Source organism: Platalea leucorodia, assembly GCF_965183815.1.
Source record: "Platalea leucorodia genome assembly, chromosome: 4".
NCBI lineage: Eukaryota > Metazoa > Chordata > Aves > Pelecaniformes > Threskiornithidae > Platalea > Platalea leucorodia.
The window spans coordinates 70,831,966-70,851,256 of record NC_138826.1 but is presented as its reverse complement, the minus strand read 5'-3'; the positions used below and the strand labels follow the sequence as shown (position 1 = coordinate 70,851,256).

The 19,291-nt window shown below is 53.1% G+C and overlaps 3 protein-coding genes across 5 annotated transcripts; 1 reads left to right on the top strand and 2 right to left on the bottom strand.

The window, feature by feature from the left end:
* Positions 1-1,770: 1,770 nt before the first annotated feature.
* On the top strand, positions 1,771-10,840 carry JOSD1 (Josephin domain containing 1). Its single transcript, XM_082309690.1, has 4 exons — positions 1,771-2,186; positions 6,516-6,644; positions 6,761-6,955; positions 8,373-10,840. Exons 1-4 carry the CDS (start codon positions 2,002-2,004, stop codon positions 8,470-8,472), a joined length of 609 nt encoding a protein of 202 aa, XP_082165816.1. The 5' UTR covers positions 1,771-2,001; the 3' UTR covers positions 8,473-10,840.
* A 254-nt stretch (positions 10,841-11,094) lies between these two features.
* TOMM22 (translocase of outer mitochondrial membrane 22) lies at positions 11,095-13,001 on the bottom strand. 2 transcript variants are annotated; one of them, XM_082308846.1, is made up of 4 exons: positions 12,856-13,001; positions 12,635-12,753; positions 12,275-12,392; positions 11,095-11,836 (listed from the first exon to the last, which is right to left on the bottom strand). In XM_082308846.1, exons 1-4 carry the CDS (start codon positions 12,961-12,963, stop codon positions 11,762-11,764), a joined length of 420 nt encoding a protein of 139 aa, XP_082164972.1. In that variant the 5' UTR covers positions 12,964-13,001; the 3' UTR covers positions 11,095-11,761. The 2 variants fall into 2 exon arrangements, with proteins under 2 accessions (XP_082164972.1, XP_082164971.1); XM_082308845.1 differs by lacking the exon at positions 11,095-11,836 and having other exon boundaries at positions 11,908-12,392.
* Positions 13,002-13,219: 218 nt separating this feature from the next.
* On the bottom strand, positions 13,220-15,678 carry CBY1 (chibby 1, beta catenin antagonist). Of its 2 annotated transcripts, XM_082309215.1 has the most exons (5): positions 15,425-15,678; positions 14,881-14,986; positions 14,681-14,796; positions 13,747-13,912; positions 13,220-13,632 (listed from the first exon to the last, which is right to left on the bottom strand). In XM_082309215.1, the coding sequence occupies exons 1-5, from the start codon at positions 15,500-15,502 to the stop codon at positions 13,349-13,351; spliced, it is 750 nt and encodes a 249-aa protein (XP_082165341.1). In that variant the 5' UTR covers positions 15,503-15,678; the 3' UTR covers positions 13,220-13,348. The 2 variants fall into 2 exon arrangements, with proteins under 2 accessions (XP_082165341.1, XP_082165342.1); XM_082309216.1 differs by lacking the exon at positions 13,747-13,912 and having other exon boundaries at positions 13,450-13,632.
* Positions 15,679-19,291: the final 3,613 nt, after the last annotated feature.

Sequence of the window (19,291 nt, the reverse complement as noted above, 5' to 3'; positions counted from 1 at the left end):
GGTGTCCCTTCAAGCCGCGGGCCCGAGGTGAGGGGGCGTCGCCGAGCAGCCCGGGCGTCGGGGGTGCCGGCAGCTCCCGGGGCCGGTTGGGGGTGGGCAAAGGGGCCCGCCGGCAGGGCGCGGGCGCCGAGGAGGGAATCCCGCCCGCTGAGGGGCGTTGCGGGCTGGCGGGTGACCCCGAGGCGGCGGGCCGGCCGGCCGGCGGGGAAGCTGCCCGTCCTGTTCCTCCGCCGGGTCGCGCACCCGCTCCTCAGCCGCCGCAAGCTCCAGCGTGGCACAAAGGGAAGCCGCGGAGGATTTATGTTTATTCACCAGGCGGTAAACCACTTCAGTTGCCCCGGCTCATTTATCGCAGCATGAGACTCGGCGCTCTCATTAATTAAGCAGGCGAGAAGAGAAGGGGAAATTGACGCTCAGGGAAATTAACTCCCCTCAGGTTACGCAGCAAACCAGCCGCGGGGCCGCCAACCGGCCCTGCCCGCCCCGCCCTGCGCTGCCCGCCGGGGCGTTCCCGGGCGAAGCCCCGCCCGCAAACCCGGCCGGCTGCCTGCCCCTCTCCGGGCACGGAGCCCGCCAGCCGCGCCGCGGCCCATGCCCGCGCCGCGGCCCATGCCCGCGCCGCCCTTCTGGCTCCCGGGAGGCTCCGGGGGCGAACCCAGCCGCTGCCCGCGCTTCCCAGGCGGGCGCCGCTCCCGAGCCCCCCCGCCCCGCTCCCCTCGCCCCGCCCCGCCCCGCCCCGCTGACGTCAGGGGGCGGGGGCGCGTGCTCGCGCGACGTCGGCGCGTGCGGGGCGGGCCGCGGGGCACGCGCGCGGCGGGGGGAGGGGGTCACGGGGCGGAGGGGGGGTGTAAGAGCGCAGGGAGCGGGCGCATGCGCGGGCGGCTCTCGGTGTGGGGCGGCCGGGGCCGAGGAACGGGTGAGGCGGCGGCGGCGGCGGGGCCCGGCCCGGCCCGGCCCGGCCCGGCGGCTGCCCTCGCGTCCCTCCTGAGGGTTAGGGCGGGCGCCTCGGCCCGGCAGCGAGCCCCGAGGGGCGGGGAGGGGAGGCTGCCAGGCGGCGGTGGGGGGGGCTCTCCTCAGCGCGGGGGGGGGGGACGGGACGGGGCTGCTGGGCCGGGGCTGCGGGGCTGGGCCGGGGCTGCGGGGAGCGGCTGCCGCCCGCGTTGTTGTTGTTGTTGTTGGCGGTGGTTGTGCGAGCGCGGGGTGGGGAGGCCCGGGGCGGGAAGGTGCGAGGCAGGCCCCGGGGCCGGTCCCGCCTGCAGCCTGCCCTCCCCTCCCCTCCCCTCCCCTCCCCTGGCTCCCGCGGGCTTTGTGCTGCCTCTTCTCATCGCTAATGGAGACTTCCCTTTGTCGGAGCGCAGGGTGACTTGTGAGGAATTGCCTTCCCCGGAGCCTGGACCTGGGTTTTCTTGTGGCCTAGCAAGAAGCGGTTTCCTTTCCCGAGCTGTTGGCATCTTCTTGCCTGGATTCAGTCATTCCCAAAGGAATAGAGGAATGCAGCTGATAAGTCCTTAACCACCCTGTGCTCCCATAGGCAGCACCAGAAGCTGGCTTCATCTTCTCCACTTTGGCACTTTGGGGGCGGGCCTCTCTTTGTTACCTGCTCTGGGTACCTTTTTAGTGGCACTGTAGACCAAAGGAGATGGAAGAAAAAGAGCGATGTGATAAATTCCAGCTGGTACCTTGAGACTACAGGGATTCATATCTTTTGACGTTGTGGTTTTTCTTTTTTTTTCTGTGAGGGGTGGGGGGGAGGGAAGTATTACATTTTATGGGGTATGGGAGGAGGGAGGAAAAACACGTTGCAGATCTTTATGTGGTTTTTAAAACCAGCCATCAGAGGCAATTGCTGAATAAACTGAAGCACAAGAGGAGGGTTTGTGAGCTGGAAGCAGCACTAGCCTGCAAAAGAAAGGGGTGGTGGGCTGCTGTTGTGACTGTGGAGGAAGAAACTTCAGCCTCCTTCATTTCTCACCACCTACTCTCCATCCACCCTACGCGAAAATGAGTTGCGTGCCATGGAAAGGTGACAAGACCAAATCGGAATCACCAGAGACACCCCAGCTACCACCACTACACATTTACCATGAGAAGCAGCGTAGGGAGCTCTGTGCCCTCCATGCCCTCAACAATGTCTTCCAGGACAGCAACGCCTTCACTAGGGAAACTCTGCAGGAGATTTTTCAGAGGTAGGATACTCTCTGCACTGGCGTTAGCTTCCCCTTGTCCTCTGCTGCTCGGAGGAATTTTCAGATCTTGTTTGGGGGGAAAAATAGAGCAAAGGAGGGGTTCAGAGTATGCCACTGCTTTGAACTGAATGTAGCTTCTTTTTTAACCACCCCCCCCTCTTTTTTTTTTTTTTTTGCCTCTCTCCATGCAGAAATTCTCTCTCTTTTTACTTGTTTCTAAAACTGTTCTAGCTGCCAGTTTTGGGTCCAAGGGCTTTATTGCAGATGCTGTCATGTGGTTGGACTGCTGTCTTCTCTCCCACCCACCTTAATGCATCTTCTACCCGTCTTCCATATTTTTGCCCCTGCCTCGTGTAGATATGTTATCTCGATGTTAATAACGGATTTGGGGATTGGCTTAGGAGAGTGAAGGCGGCAGGAATGACAAATGGGTCATCATAAAAACTTCTTGATTTAGTACTGCAACACTTCTCTTTTTTTTTTTTTTTTTTTTTCCTTAAATTGGGAGCTTTGCCAAATGAGTGACTCCTTATTCAAGCAGTTAAGTGAAGTTCTTCAAATATTATGGGTTGTTTTTTTTTTTTTCCATGCAGCAAGACCCTGTGTACTCTGTCAAACTGGATGTAATTGCGGTAGCTAGGTCCCCATTTTCTTTGGCATTGTTAAATGTTTCCCAGCAGCTTCAGATAATTAATAAAAGCATTTTTGAGTTTTACTGGGATAAATGTAGATTAGTAATGCGGCCTGTACAATGGCTCATATTTTGCTCAATGTTTATTTTGCGCTGTTTCGAGGCTTTGTGGAAATTCTCCTGTGTGTGCCTTTGAAAATTCTGGTGACCTTTCATTGATGAAGCTAAGTAATCGCATAGGAAAAGGGGTCTCCTCTGATACTCAGTCTGCAGATGTTGTAAATGTCGCGTAAGTTACACTTGAATACCCCTTACCAGCTGTTGACGGCATCTTGTGTTCGTGACAGGTAGGAAATCATGCTTCGTGGCAGCGGTTACGGAGGTACTGCTGGACAAGGCAGTCGCGGTACCCTGCGCTGATGAGCAGGGAGCTGCGCGCCTGTTGCTGCTGTCCTGAAAATCGGCAGATTTGTGGAACCAGTGCTTGACTCATCAAGCGCATGCCTGTCTTTGGCAAAAGAAACGCGGTGATGGGCAGCAGCAAATACTGGATTGAAATGCTGTTTACGATAGCGTTGTAAATAAAACTCCTGTTGGTGAAGCGGAGCTGGTCCACGGCCGGCTCAAGGCACTCTTTGTCCAGTGTAAAGACACTATGGTTTTGTTCCAGAGCAGCAATTGTCAGAATCTTAATCACAGATGGATTACTATTGGCCTGAAGCAAACAAAGGCAGTTCATGTGGTAGAAGGAGTGTGATGATCTAATTAGTTGGCTTTCATTGGGTTTGGTGAGAGAGAATTAGTGTGCAGCATGAAACCTCTCAGAAAGAGCTGGGATGTTAATCTCGTCAGGCCGCTTGCCCTGGAAGGGAGAATTTGTCTTTGATTCCGTCCTGATGTTCGGATCAAGATACACAGATTGATCCAGCCCCACGGAAGTATGGAAATATATGTGTAAATTCCTCTCAGAAATGGATGAGCTATGAGCTGTGCATAAGAATTGCTGCTACCTTTGGGTTGCTGCTCGTGTCTAGCTCTTTGACTTGCCTTTAAAAAGTGTGGCTTTAGTTGCCCTTTATACATCACTTTTCCGTATGCCTTTCCTGTGTCTAGTCATATTCTGTGTTGATGGCTCTGATAAAGGACTGATGAATATTAAGCTACAAAAATGTTGCGAGGTGTGATTTTTAAACCCGGTGTTGACAAGGTAACGAAATCACAAACAAGCTTAAGCTTTCTGTAGCTTCTCCCCCATCCCTTGAAGAATGATTGAACCACATTGCTTAATCATTGGTTTCCCTCTTGCTGCATCCCATTGCATAAGGCCAGTGTAGCTTGGTGATGATAATCTCAAGTGTATGCCAAAACTTGGTCCAAGCTCCCCTCTGATTTTGTAGTCCTTCCTCTCTTCTTTCCTCTAGCACAAGGAGGATCTTTTTGATGTTCCTCTGGCTTTTGTTGCAGGAAGTAAGATTGCATGTTCCAAGTGTTGCATGGAGATACAAACAAAATCTCTTTGCTTCGCTGGAGTCTGTGTATCGAGACCTGATTAGGAAAGACAACTGCGTACAGGAATCTTGGAGCCCGTTGTGTTAAGACAACATGTTGATGGTTGATGAAAGTTTCTGACTTGGAAAGCTCAGGAGGATTATTACCCGGATTTCTGTCCAGCTTTGTCAGTCTTCCTCAGCTTAGTGTCTAGATTAAAAAAAAAATAACTTTGGGGAGGCAGTTTAATTCCTTGTCTAATCGGAATCCTTCGGCTGATGATTGTGGACCCTATTTAGGTACGTGTGAATAGAGACATTGAGGCGGTTCTTGGTGCAAGTTTGCTCACGGGTACCGGTTCTTTGAGCGCGTCACCTCTTTTGGTCTCTTCATCTCGTTTCTGGGGCTCTGAAAGTTATGGGAAGGAACAAAGATAAATTGTGTTCTTTCGGCTCTCGGATAAGCTTGTCTCTGGAAAACGGTGCCACCAGAGGGTGCTTGTGCAACCCGAAGGGCTCTGTTAATGGGAAGGCTTTCCTAGCTTGCTGGCACTCATGGGAGTTAAAAGTTTGAAGCAACGATCTTGAGGAATTAGTGGTAGCCAAGCGATCTTGCTTTATGGAGATGCTGGAAGAGCTGTGACAAGCTACGGTAGCATCTCTATGATGAGTGAAATACAGCAGAGCTTTGGAGACTGGAAACCATGATTCTCTGAAAATGTCACTGCCCTGCTCAGAAATGCCCAGTGCCGGGTATTTAATAGCTTTTCCTATTACCACGTTGTTTTGGACTCTTCTTCCTTCTGTAGTTAAGTTGCTTCCCAGGCTGTTCTGCTGCCGTCTACTCCACTGCAAGAAAACTCACAGCTGATGCGTAAAGCTACCTGTCTGTAGCCTCTCTAGCCTGGGTTGGTCTGAAACTCCCTACTCAATCCACTGCTTGCTGCTTCTTGTCAAATGCCTTATGTTGTCAGGGGAGGAATGCACAAGGGCTGAGGGATTTTCACTGGACGAAATATGCCTGCAGAACTTGCACGGCGCTGAAGGCTGAGCGAAAAACCATGCATGAATGTCAGAAGTTTTGGGGGACAGAGTTGACATGAGAGAGAGGCAGGTGAAATGTGGGTATTTGGATGATATGAAACATCTGAACCTTGTGCCAGCCCGGCTAAGGGAGTCCTTACCAATTAAAAGAGCAACACATCACAACAAAACTGATCTCAGGCTTGACTTTCTTTGGTTTGGCATGAGAACCTTGCTGTTCTCTGCTCCCAGTTTCCCCCTGTGCTTGCTCTTCCAGCTGTTGAAGCCCGTCTGTCACCTTCATAATAATTCACCCCCTTGCTGTTTCCCCTCCTTACAAAATTTCTTGAGGGGAAAAAACCTAAACCAATAAAAGTATCTAACTGGGTTTTTTTTTGCCATGTGTCTCCATGTTTTATGCCTTGCATCCCTTATCTGCATTTGTGCAAAGGCTGTCATATTCTCCCGTGTAACGTGATGGACTGTGGTTCTGGATTTTTAGATGCTATAGTAATGCAAGTGATGTCTAGGCAAGCTTATGGATTAAAGCTGAAGAGATTTGTTTGCAACAAGGTTTAGTTACCTACAGCAACAGATTTTATCATATAGCAACGGCAGTGCTTTAGGAAGTGCCCAAACCCAAATATCTTCACAGCTTTGTGTCTGAATATTTCTTTCATTTACCAGTGTGGGGTGAGGGAGAACAACCTTTTCTGCAGCCAGCCTGCCTTGCTTCTTGTTAATCTCGTCCAGTCTTCAAGACTGGTGTTGACTGTTGAACTCCTGAAATTGTGATAGCCGTTGTTCTAAATGGCAAACTGGCATTTACTCCAACCATGAATTGAGGAACAAATAATTGATGTGTCCTTCAGAGGTACCAGTTCGGGGGGGCGGCAGGGGGAAGAGCTTCCTGCTTTACAGTCTCTTTAACATCAAAGCTAGGATCTTTGGAGGCCTCGTGCATCAAAGTTATTCTTAATGCACTATTTAGCCCTCTCAGCCCCTTTGTTGAGTGATAAGGGGGAACGGAATAGAATCATAGAATAGTTTGGGTTGGAAGGGACCTTTTGTGCTTAAACAAAAAAATCCTGAAAATGGGCTTCAAGTTAAATGGCAAGTAGCCCCTTCCCACTGTGGAATATAGGTTCTGCTAATGCCTGCTAGCGCAGTCTCCTGTTCTGTTTGCAGGCTGTCTCCCAACACCATGGTGACACCCCACAAGAAGAGCATGCTGGGAAACGGAAACTATGATGTCAACGTGATCATGGCAGCACTTCAGACCAAAGGCTATGAGGCGGTTTGGTGGGACAAGCGCAGGTACTGAGAAGCCGTGTGATTCTGGAGACGGCCGCTGTTCGTGAAAACGAGAAAGAGATTAAGTTAAAGTAGCAGAATATAATCTTGCCACTGTCTTGTTTTCTGCACTCTTTCAGGGATGTTAACGTCATTGCCCTGTCTAACGTGATGGGCTTCATCATGAATCTGCCCTCCAGCCTTTGCTGGGGCCCCTTGAAGCTCCCCCTCAAGCGACAGCACTGGATCTGTGTCCGGGAGGTGGGAGGCACCTACTACAACCTCGACTCCAAACTCAAGGTGCCCGAGTGGATTGGAGGTGAAAGTGAGCTCAGGTAGGATTTTTTTATATCCTGTTCCTCCTCAAATCCTTCCCTGTCAGACGTGGGGAATCCGTCCTTAAACGGTTAGCGGTTGAAACATTTATGGTTGAACTTCAATAGCAAAGATTTGAGAGTAATAAAGTTCTCGTGCCTCCACTTAGATTTATACCCTGTTTGCGCGAAGCTAGGAAGACGCTTTTGCCGGTGGTGATCTCTGCAAGCTGAGGAGAGCCTGGCTTTGTCTCTTACGTGGCTGGCTCTCTCACTAGTGATGAAGGTAGAGGCTGAGTCAGGTGTTAGTGGGCACCGCCTGCAATGAGATGTGCTGCGCCTCGCCCTCTCCTCAAATGTGAGGGTATTAGCATTCCTTTGCCTCCTCAGTAGCCATCTGTGTGCGTGTTCCCAACGAAAGGCTTTCCAGATCAGAAGTGCAAGCCTTATTCCTGACAGCAGTGAAAGTTGCTTGCTAGGAGTCACCTGCCTGTGTAAGCGTACTCTGTGCTTCTGGCTTGACCCCCCCCTCTTCAATCTTAACGCAGGATAGCTGGTGTAATTACTTTGACTGTAAAGTCTTATGTGCTCTTAGTGGCCACTCAGCTTCCGTTCCCTCCTGTTCTAAAGCCTACTAGCAGCTTTGCTGCCTCAGCCGGACTTGTTCTGAGGTAGGGATTGCACATGAGCAGTCTTTGCAGAGCTTACCATGCCATTAAAGTCTTGATAAAGTCAATGTCGGCCTTTTTTGTGCACTTCTGGGATGAAGTAACGCGGTTCTGGAACTGCTGTGCAGAGCTTCTGGTGGATTTTATCCTGGGTGTGCTGTTCTTCAGCAGTGAGGGCTTCCTACATAGGGAATTTTGGGAATCTGGGCCAGAAGATACCAGAGAAAACATTGATTTGACTTCCATAGTTATTGGAGATAATCCAAGTTCGGTATTAGAAAAAGCTTAGGGGCAGAAAGCGGCTGCAGAGCCATGCCAAATGACCAGGCGGTATGCTGCTCCTTAAAACCTGTGATAAGGACATCTAAATGATGGGGGGTTTTTCCCCACAAGTATTCCAGATTTGTTGGAATTGTTTTAAAATACAGTGGGATTCTTGATCTCAGAGATCTGAAGAAACTGAACTTCGTTTTAATTCTATTTTTGATACCTTGGAAAATGGGAAAGTGATATCTATATAGACCTCTCTGCTGAGATTAAGATCATGCTTATCTGATTCTACAATAACTTGCTGGGTTAGAAGCATGTTGAATCTCGTGGGGCAAGTTTAATATTTGGGCTTTTTTTTCTGTCAGAAAATAACTAAAAATCGTGTGTGTGGGTTTCCCAGCCATTTCTTGTCACGTTTGCAGTTAGTTGCATTTAGTTGTTGTAGAAGATGATGAAGTTCTACGTTCAGTAGTGCGTATTTCTGTTCCTCTTTACGATAGGAAATTTTTGAAACACCAGCTGAGAGGCAAGAACTGTGAACTCCTGCTGGTGGTGCCAGAGGAGGTGGAAGCACATCAGAGCTGGAGAGCTGACGTGTGACCCGGACCGACTCTGTCCTCCCACTACAGCTCTTCCCTTTTACTGAACTCCCGACGTCCCAAAACCTGGGTAACGGGTGCCCCGACTCTTCTCGTCTGGAACTTCCTTTGTTAGGCTCTTCTCTTCCTTCCTTGGTGCAATAGGGCAGCGGCGTAGGACGTTGCAGGGGGGGCGAGTGGGGAAGAATTGAGGGCAGAGTGGAGGAAACTGGAAGGCAATCACTTTAATCGCAAAGGCGGATGAGCTGCGTGCCCTTCAGCTAGCTGGAAGGCGTTGCGCTCTTTCAAACTGGGCTCTGGGGCTGGGGTGTCTGGAAGCCTCTGGCCTCCCTTTCCCCACGTCGGGCGAGGCCGCCTGTGGTGGGACACTGCTCCCTCCGGGGCTTGCTGGGGAGGAGCCGGGGCCGAGCACGCTGCCACCTCTCCACAGGTCTCTCCCTCCAAAATAAGTCATCGTGAAGATGTTTGCAGTTCCTAAGGGTCTCTCAGGACACACTCAAACACTAGGAATGGTACGGTGCTCCGCACGACCCTCTGCTGCTTAGGGATGGTTTGTGCCAGGAATGAGAAAACAGTAATAAAACCAGTGTCATCTTTCAAGAAATTCTTTGGGTAGCTAGATTGGGATTCTTCCCCGGTGTCTCCAGGGGTTCGTGTCTGTGGTGAGCGGTTGTTCGGCAGCATGTGGCTGGCTGAGGCGACGTGGAAACAGCAAGCACAGGCTAATTGAGGAGTATCGAGTTTCTGGACTGGAGAGAGGCCGTAGTCTGCTTGGGTTTCTTTGTGCTACGTTGAGTTTTTTTTCTCTTTTTTTTTTTTAATATCTATTTTTGTTTTCTGCATGGTCACCCAATAGTTTAGGGGCTGCTTGGAGAGAGGAATAAAACTGAAGGGATTTTGAGAGGAATCATTCCCTTTTGTTTTCCTCTTTCCAGAACTCCAGCCCACAGTTGCAAATGCCATGCAAAATGTCCCAGAAAGAGGTGAAGTCACAAAGCAAAAATCGGCTGAGGAGGGAAGCCTTTATCATAGTCAGGTTTTGCCCTTTTTATAGTTCCTAGCTGATAACGTGGGAGATGCAGAGGGTCCACCAGAGCCTTCGGGCCTTAGAGAGACCCCGGCCCGGTAGTTGAACCAACGTCTCTTTTAGCGTTGGCCGACAAACATTCCGTTAATGGACGAATCACTTTTTCCTCCCCTCCCTTCCCGGGGGAAGAGTGACTAGACATGGAGACACTAAGAGGAATCTCCACTGGCCGTTCCCCGGTCGCCTGGGCGAGCTGTAGCTCAGTCACGCCTTCCACAGCAGGAGGAGGAAACGCTGAATTTGGAACAGACTTCGCTGTTTTAGCTGTTCCTGGCCGAGCTGCGTTTTGTTTCCCTCCTTTATGCACGGGATGCCTCGGTTAAACAGCAATCTCTGGGACGTGACGGAGCTTGAAGGATCCCGCTCCATCGTGCGGGGAAGTCTCATTACTGATGTTTGAGTTTGCAAAAGGAGAGGGGTTGTAAGTACCTTGTCTCAGTTATTTTGTCTCTCGAGAGCTCCGCAGAGCACGAGCGGGTGTTTGAAGCCAGGAGACCGCTGCGCCCGCGCCTTCCGAACGGAGAGGGGCCGCGTGACGCCGGGGCGATGATGTTCACCGCCCCCCGGACAGCGGGCCGGCACCGTTCTGCAGTCTTCTGAGCACAGCCTCCCGCAGTCGAGGGGCCGAATGGCTCTTAGGTTTTAAAGACCCAACATTTCTATAAAAAAAGTCCTGTTTCCTAACACATTCCACTGACCGATACCAGCTGGCAGAGTTTTTAAACACTTTACGGGCAGGACGCGCAGCCTGCAGGCGTTCTGCTTGTGACTTGAAGCCATTTCTTCAAGGGGTGGGGGAATAAATCTCAACAGCAACGTTTTCTATGCTGATTAAAGCCGCACTTTGGAGAAACCCTGTTTGCATGGAAACTGCAAGCCAACAGATCAGTGCACAATATGCAAAGAAAGATGTTTTAAAAATATTTCGGGGCTACTTTCCTCGTATGTCAGCACCTTTCCCGTGGTGGCGGTGGGGGAAGCGGTGCGATGCAGCTGCTCGGGTAAAGCGTGTGATCGCACCCCGCCCCGGGAGGCGAGGCTGCTGTGCCCGAGGGTGGGCGAGCTGGTCCGGTCCCACCGCGTGGCAGTGGGGAAGCCCCCGTTTGTTTTCTTGCTTGTTTGGTTTTGTTGGAGCCTTGTCTTGGGTTTGTTTACAGAGATGTATTTTGTTTAACCAAATATTAAAAATGGAAAAAAAAAAAATTTTCCATATAAATGTCCTATCACTTCTGTATGTTCAGCTGAATTGTTCTGTAACAAAGTATGTAAAGGAAAAATAAAATTTTTTTTTCTTTGGTTATAAAACTGCAACCTTTCTGAGAGTTAAGAACCTCAAAAGTTGGTCGCTGGTGCTGAGGTGAAATCCCCTCTCCGAGACCTCCCTTAAGCCGTGCAGAGCTTTCTCAGCCACCGGCTGGTGACAGAGCCCTGTCTGTCCCTTCCCCCGTGGCCACGCCCTGCGTGAAACGGAGGGGGCTCTACCCAGCGACGGCTCTGGAAGCACGGAGCCTCCCTAAAGGACGCCCATTAAAACCACACTGCTCAGGTCGGATTTATTTAATATTCAATACAAAAAAATACGCAGCTGATAATCTGAAGTTCTACGTTTATGAGGCAGAGGATCAGCGCGGATGCGATCGTCTGGAACCTGGCCCGCTGCTCCCCCGGCGCTCGCCACGCTGCGGTGAAGGTATCGTCGCAGGCGCCTCTTCCCCGAGAGCGTTTTCCGCGGGGTACGGCCGCCCGCGCCCCTCCTTCCTTGGCTTCGCCTGCTGGGAAAGTCGCTCCTCCTCCCGCCACCGGTGTCCCGCCACTCCCAGTCAGCCAGGAAAGGGTTTGTTTTGTTCGGGTGCCGCCTTTCGAAGCCTGACCCCGTGCCCCGGGGTGGTTTTTGCGGGGGGCAAGGAGGCTGGAAGAGGAACTCCCCCAGTTCAAGTCTTTTTGTCACTGGTGCTGATTGAATAAAAGGAAAGACTCGCGACTTCTATGGGGGGAGGATGCAGACAGGAGCCGTCGTCAGGTCCGGAGAGGGGGCTTCCCCCCCTCCTTATGAACAGGTCAATGTCCCAAAGGAGAACCAAAAATAAAAACAAACAAACGGAAAAAAAAAAAAAAAATGCCCTGACCCGACAAATCAACAGTTCAATATATCATAATCTTAAGGTCTTCCCACATGATATGAATCCAACGCAGTTCCCGTAAATTAGATTTTTCCAGACAGCGGAGGCAGGGCCCCTGGCATTCCCCCCGAGAGCCCCGTGTTGGGTCCCAGGAGGATCTGGAAGGAAAACGGTCAGTTGGGGGCTGCGAGGACAGGCGCCGCCCTCCCCTCCCCCCCCACCCCCCGCAGCCGCCGAAGGCACCAGTGGCGTTTTGCAACTTCAGTTCCTCCCCTGCCGTGACACCCGAGTTCAATGCTCGACCACACCGAACGCAAACGGGGCGGGCCTGGACGTTGCCGCGTTAGGCCCGTGCGCAGCCCTCGCTGCGTGTTTCAGCCCAGCAAAAGCCGGGTTGTGTTTGCCGGAGTTTGCCGCCAGCCCGTTACCGGCAATCGGCAAGCTCATCCCATTGGAACATCCAATGGTGGGATGAACAAGGCCAGGAGGCCACTCCGTTCCCTAGGCGGCTTCGACAGCTGGTGGCCGTGAGGAGGTGCCGGCGCCCCGAGCCGACTCCGAGGGCCAGCGGGGAGGGCCGGGGGCTCCCGCCTCACCTGTCGCTGCTGCAGCTGCTGCTGTTGCTCCATCTGCAGTTTTTCAGTTTCAAAGACGACAGGAAGAACCAGAATCATGAAGGAGGTGGTCCCGATCCACAGAGCTGCCCTGGAGAATCTAGGGAGGACAAACCACGTTAGGAGTAAGAACCGGTTCCGCAGCTGCTTCCTACAGGCAGGCAGCTTCTCCCGTGTCTCCTTTCCGTACCTCGGACGAAAGTCCTCCCCCGGTTCCGCCCGCCCACAGCGCCTCGCCCCCGCCCTCCCCACCCGGCTCTGCCCACGCTGCCGAGAAACAAAGGCCGCGGCCCGCCGCTCCCCGCCGTCAGCGGCCGCAGGCCCGGCCCGCCGCTCCCTCACCTGTACATCTTCTGCGCTACCGTCAGCGACAGGTCGAAGGTGGCTCCGGCCGCCGAGCGGACGCTCTCGGGGAACATCTCCGTCAGCCCCCACAGCCGCTCCGCCAGCGTCTCGTCCAGCTGCGGGCGGCAGGCACCGCGTCAGGCCCGCCCCGGCCCTGCGCGCCCGCCGGGGTCACCCCGCCCCGGCCCGGCCCGCCCCGCCGCCGCCCGCCCCGCTACCTCCTCGTCGTCCTCCTCCTCCTCCAGCTCGTCCTCCAGCTCCTCGGCCTTGCCCGAGCCGCCCTTGGGCAGCAGCTCCTCCGGAGACAGGGACGCAGCGGCCGCCATCACCACCAGGCAGGGACGGAGGGGGCGGCGAGCCAGCGGAAGCGGAAGGGCGGCCGGCGCGCCGCCGGAAGCGGGGGCGGCCCTCCCGCCGCCCGGCCTCGGGGGAGGCAGCGGCCCCTGGCGGCCGGGAGGAGCGGCCCCGGTCCCCCCCGCTCGCCCAACGAACACCCGCACAATCTGCTTTTCAACGCCAATTTTTATGTAAAGTACGCAAAACCCTTGCCAAGGAGCAACGGCAGCGCCCTGCCGGCCTTTTTTTAAGCACAGGAAGCAGGGAGGGGCTCAGCCGCAGGTGGGTCTTCTCCGCCGCCTGCCTCGGAAAGAGGGGAGCGACCGCCGGGCGACACGCGGCGAGGCGAAGCGCTCCGAGACGTAAACGCGAGCGTTAATTAACAGCCTCGGGGCGTGACTTGCTGGGGTGCCGATCCAGCCGTGGCGCGGTACCTACGGCACCACGGGGTACCGGAGGCACCTCGTTCCTCGCGGTCCGGTGGCACGAAGGACCGGCAGGCGGTACCGACGCGGCGAGGAGGCCCAAGCTCGGCGCCAGCCCCCTCGCTCCCCGGTCCTCCGGCCACCTCCTCCTCTTCACTTCCTCCGCCGGCTGTGGTTCTTTAGTTCCTCCAGCTCCTTCTCCATCAGGTGGGACTCGGCTGTGGTCTCGGAGAGCTGCAACGCACAGCGAACAATGACAAGAGTGAGCTACGGCTCAAACCACCGCCACCCCGCGCTACGGCGGCGGGGGCCGACGCCGGGCCCGCGACCTCGCAGCCCGCCGCGTACCTCGGGCACGGGCGGCGGGGCGCGAGAGCCCTGCGGAGGGACGAGAGGTTGCTCTCCCTCTGGAGGAGCACCCCGCGTCGAGGCGTTTGTGCCTCGGAAGCTTTTCTGATTTCACAGCGCAACCTTTCCAGAGACGTCGCCGAGATTTACAGCCACAGGCCGGCACCTGCGCGAGGAAATTTGTTCCCCTTCGAGTGAGAGGGAAGCCGAGGTTTCCCACTTCACTGGGATCACCTGGAAAACCTGGAGAGCAGCTGGGGCTTCCAGCCCCACAAGTGCTCCAGCCACAAAAGCCGCTTGCCAGTTTTGAAACACGGGAAGAGCATCAGGAAGGAAAATGATGAAGGAATAAGCGTTTGTTTGGACTGACGTAAAGGCTAAATCACTTAATAGACTGAGAATGCACATGTATTCTATTTCACTGAAAATATCTCCAGATTTTAAGCATGTGATCTCTGGGTGAGGTTGAATTTCGGTTTATTTAGGGCTCGGGAATTCTTACATCCATGGGTTTACACATAGAATAGATGTCACTCACACCGCTTGTCACAGCAGATGGAAGCTTCGATCTTCTGTGACCAGAAAGGGTGGCGATAACTCAGTTTCACAGTTAGGGAAGAGGCCAGAGGGGCAAGAAAATGGCACACTCCACGCGGAAAGGGAAAGAGGAGACACGGCACTTGTGGGCGCTCCTCTCTAATCAGTCACAGTGTTTGCAAAAGTCAAGCTCTGCTGCAGGGGGAATGTCCCCCTCTTCTCACAGAGGAGATCAGACTTTACTCTCACAGTCACTTTACTGTTAAAGTTGTCCTGCATAGCAGGGTAAAGCCGAAAGAGTGGGGCATGGTGAGAATGGCCTCCCTTGGTGGTCCCAGCACCCTTCGCTTGGGCAAGTCCGCTGCTACGGGCAGGTGACAGTTCGGCAAAGACTCACCATGTCCAGCAGAATATCCACTTTCAGCCGAAGGAGGTTGTTTTCTTCCTCTAGCTGCTGGTTTCGTTTGCGCAAGCGCTGCATTTCCCTGCGATCCCCCGTGAAGCTTCCCGATTCTGGAAGGAAAGAAAGAGGTCAAAATACGGATAGTCAACCAACCGTGGCTACTTCAGATCGAAGCAAGCTGAGCTGCACTCTACCTGCCACCCACTGGCCATTTTCAAACTTGAGGCTCTGGCCAGCGAGGTTCATGGTGGGGATGCCGTACTCCAGGCCCAGCTCAATCTCACGGGTCGATCTGTCCAGCTGCAGGGAGAAGATCACGCTCAGCGTTTTACAGACATCCAAAGCCACCCCCTGCTCTCCCACTTCTCGGCAACCGGCGTTCCAGTGGAAGCTGCTGGTCCGACTGGCCCTGGGGCCTGAAACCCTGCTTTTAGCCACACGCTGCTGCGTAGAGGAGCGGCTCCTCTGGTGAGGAGGAGCGCCTTCTCCCGCCCAAACCTACGCTCACCTCCCTGGGCCCAGCGCCCGTCGGTGAGAAGCTTTAAGTGAAACAGTTCTGGGCTGCGGGTGGGGTGGCGATGACCCTGCCCCGAGCTGTTCCACCCCGACCCTCTCCTATCCGGCCGCCGGCGACCCGCAACGGTGCCGCACCGAGGAAAGGGGCGCAGCTGGCAGCTGCCGTCGGTGGCCCCCGGGCCACCGGGCGAGCGCTCCCGCGGGCAGGCCGCCGGGACTCACCAAGTGCAGGTTGGAGAGCGAGGCGCATTTCCTCGGGGGGGTCTTCTTCGGGCTGAAGGTGTTCCCGAAGAGCGGCATCCCGCGCCGGGAGGAGGCCGTGGGGGCCGGCAGCGGCGCGGCGAGGAGGCGGCCGCGTCGGCGCCGTGCGGGGGCGGCCCGGCCGGGCTGTTCCGCCGCGGGTTCGCCTTAGTTACGGCGGCGGGGACGGGGCACCTCCCGGCCCAGCCGCGGCTGCTCCCGCCGCTCCCCGTCCCTCAGCGCCCCGGGGGGCTCCGCCGCCGCCCGCCCCGGCAGCGGTTTGCGGCCGTTGCGTTGCCGTAGCGACGGCGGGGCTCCGCCGCTCCTCCCCGCGGCGGGAGCGGGGCCGGGGGCCGGGCCTGGTCGGCAGCTGCCGTCAGGGGGGCGCCGGCGGCGGCGGGGGATGCTCCGGGGCCGCCGCCTCGGGAGCGGGCAGGGAGCCGCAGGAGGCCGCGGCGGGGGCCCTGCCGGCGGGCTCCGGGTGTTGCCTTGCCGCCCCGGCGCGGCGCCCCGCTCCGGGCCCCCCGCCGCCCCCGGGGCCCGCCGGCTGTGGAGGAGACGGGGGAGCCGGTGCTGTGGAGACGGGGCTCCTCTCGCGGTCGGGCCGCATCGGGCTTGGGATGTCCTGTCCTGCCCGCTGGTTCCTCGCACGGTCCCTAACACGCTTCAACTGCTTGGAAGGCTTTTTTTAATGTTGGGTTTTTTTGGGTTTTTTGCACATGAAACGCCATTAGGCAGCGAATCCCCCCCTTATTTGGGAACATGGGAGAAGAAGTGGGGAAGGCCTGGGGTTCTGGGCTCGCCGAGCTCGGGGCACGGTGGGTTAGAGGCTGGAGAGCCAGGAGCGGGCAGTTCCGTCGTAAGCTCTCCCCCGACGCGGTCCCGGCGTCCCGATTTTCTGCCCACGTAGCAAACGCCTCCCTTCTCGGCACTCGATGGGACAAATTTAGTTTTCGGCTTGTATTCCATGGGAGGTGACTTGGGTAGTTGGTTTGGACAATATTTTGAATGAACAGCAGGGGTACGTAGCACATAGCACCAATATTTTGTATATTGCAGAGGCAAAACACCACTCCTTTTCTAAAATTTAAAATAATTCTCCGGTCCGTTAGAACTTAGTGATCTGAAATCACTTGCTTCGTTGTTAGAAAAGCTTCTGTTGAGGACTTTGTGAGGCTTCCCTGAAAATTTTACATTAATGAAATACTAGGATGCTGACTTTAGTTAAAGAGGAACAATAAAGAAAAGAAAAAAAAAAAAAAGAGGGGGGCCCCAGATAAACAGAAGTGCTGGGAAAGACAGGAGAAAATAAGAGAATCACCAACCTTTTAATTTGGTTTGTACATGTATTAATACTCCACAAAAAAGTTCTTTAACAGTCTTTCATTCTCGGAATGCTTAATTGGCACTCTGCCTGAAGTGAACCAGAAAATTACTCGCTTGGAATGAGAACTGGAAAGATACCACCGTACCAACCCGGTGACTGTAGACAAGAAAAATCTCTGGTGCTGCAGTATCTTCTGGTAGTCCAGTTAAGCAATATCTGATTCTTCCAGGACGCATGCTATAAAAACAGTGGCCTTTTGACCCCGTGTTCTGGAGTCTGTGCACTGGAAATTAGTGATTTTTTTTTTTTTTTTTATAAGAGAAGGGATTATGGGGCGGAGGGAACAACACCCTTAAAAGTAGAACATGAACTTGCAGTTCTGAACAAGGGCTTTGTGAGGTAGTTGTGGCTCTTATCAGCATTTAACATCCACATGTGTGTGTGTGCACATATATTGGATAAGAAAGATGAAAAGAAGAAGGGCAAGAACCTTGGAAGAAAAGCTGGGAGAACGTAGAATTACAATTTTGAACTGAAAAAAACTGTAGCTAATCTAGGTGCTTATAAGAGTCAAAGACCATATGGGATAATGAGGAACTGAGCTCTTAACACTTGCTTTCTTTTTTTTTTTAGTTGTTAAATGCACTGAAAAATGTTGAGTTTCCAAACAAGTACTCAGACCTGAAGAGCTCCAGATGAGAGAAGCATCTCCCTGAGATGCTCAAAGACAAAGGCACATATGCTTCCTTTATAAATACTTCAGGCGTTTGTTATTGGGGGGGTGGGGGAGACCCAGAGGTTAAGAAGCTCTGGTCAGGACGTGCTCCGTCAGTAACACAAGGGTAGTAATGTTCATCTTCCTAGAAGAAACCTGTGTGTTTCAGCACAGTTGTGTGCTTGAGTTCTCCTTGCACTAAGCAGGATGAGTATTGTAGTAATATAATTATTGTAAAACTAAATTATCCAGGGTCTCACAATGATTCGCTGACAGAGAGAATCTCTGACAGCCTCTTTCTCCGAGGCAGAGATTCGGAAAAAGCCAGGCAGCCGATCCCCTCCACCTTGGCACGTGAGGTGAGTGCGTGCTGCTGCGTGCACGGATGCCAACACGTACGTGAATGGTTTCACAGATGGTAGGGCTTGTGAATGAGGGTTCAGAAAGCTTCTCCAGAAGTTTGAGAGCAAGAGAAGGAGGTTCAGTGCCTGATTTTCAGTGTGATTTGCTTCAGGAATCTTTCTTCCTTTGCATGGTTTTACTAAATTTCATTTCTTCCCAGACTCCATTTCCTCGAAAAATGCTGTGGAATTTCCTCGCTGCACCGACCTCCCACGCTATTCTGGCAGTAGCTTTTGGTGGTTATTTCTCCGCTTACATCAGGCAGATATTGAGACGAGCCGACCATTGCTGTTTTTAGGATTGCCTCTCAATATGGTGCATTGTTCTCCTGCCAGCGGGTTAGTTTGACGTATGATTTTAAGCGATGTTAAAAGCATTACGGTGTAGCACTGTGCATCCTTCTGTGCCTGTCACTTTGTGGGGAAGCGAACACCTAGCACACGCCCTCTTTCCCAGTACAATAACTAGAGATATTGCTTAGGATCTGCAAAAGCTCATTAAACAGTGAGGAACCTGCATATTGCAGCCACTGTGTAGGGAAACTGCGTATCTCTTTATGAAGACATCTTGGGGAATGCTGGTGGAAGGCTGAGAGTGACAGGACAAAAGATAGGGCTGTAGCACATGACAGCATGGAAATTTTGGAATAGACCCGAGCTGTTCTTGGTAGCCTAATTTGGAGCATCTTCTTTGGCTTTTTCAGTTCACAAGTAATACAGGATCTATAGCTTAGATGGTCTCAGAGCTGCTTTTAACTCCATAGTGTTTCTCTTGCCTTTTTTCATATATGCTGTGGGATTATTATTGTTCTCTGTTATATCAAGAATTAGAGGGAAACCCCACTGACTGGTGAATTCTGTAGACTTACTTCAGGCTTACTCTGATGTCAGAGAGAGTATTTACTGTAATTATTGCTGCTTGAAACTTGCTACATTGATTGGCGGCCTAAATGAAACTGAGTTTAAAACCTACAAAAAAATTTTTTTTTTTGCATATTGAAATTAATTCCATGCCTAATTAATTTTTTCAGCAGTGAGATAATTCCTGTTCCCTCAGTGCTCTGCAGTTAATTACGTCCCTTCTTTTAGTATCCTAGATATTAGAATAAATATCTCACCTATATTTTATTGACAAAGCAAATGCATCTTTTTCTCTGTTTGTTTCTTCTTTTCATTACAGCCAACTCAAGAGAGAGAAGAACAGCTGTTTCACTGCATTGCAAAGAATGATGCTTCCCTCCTGCTTGACTGTCGCAGATTCCACCACCAGGAGGCCCTCATTAGAGTGCTTACAGCTAGGCAAAGAAAACACAGGAGCAGCGAAATGAGATGGAGAAATCCATCCCCACGGGAGTAATCTGAAACTAATACTTATCCTATAAATAGAGATTTCCGGAGTGCTGTGC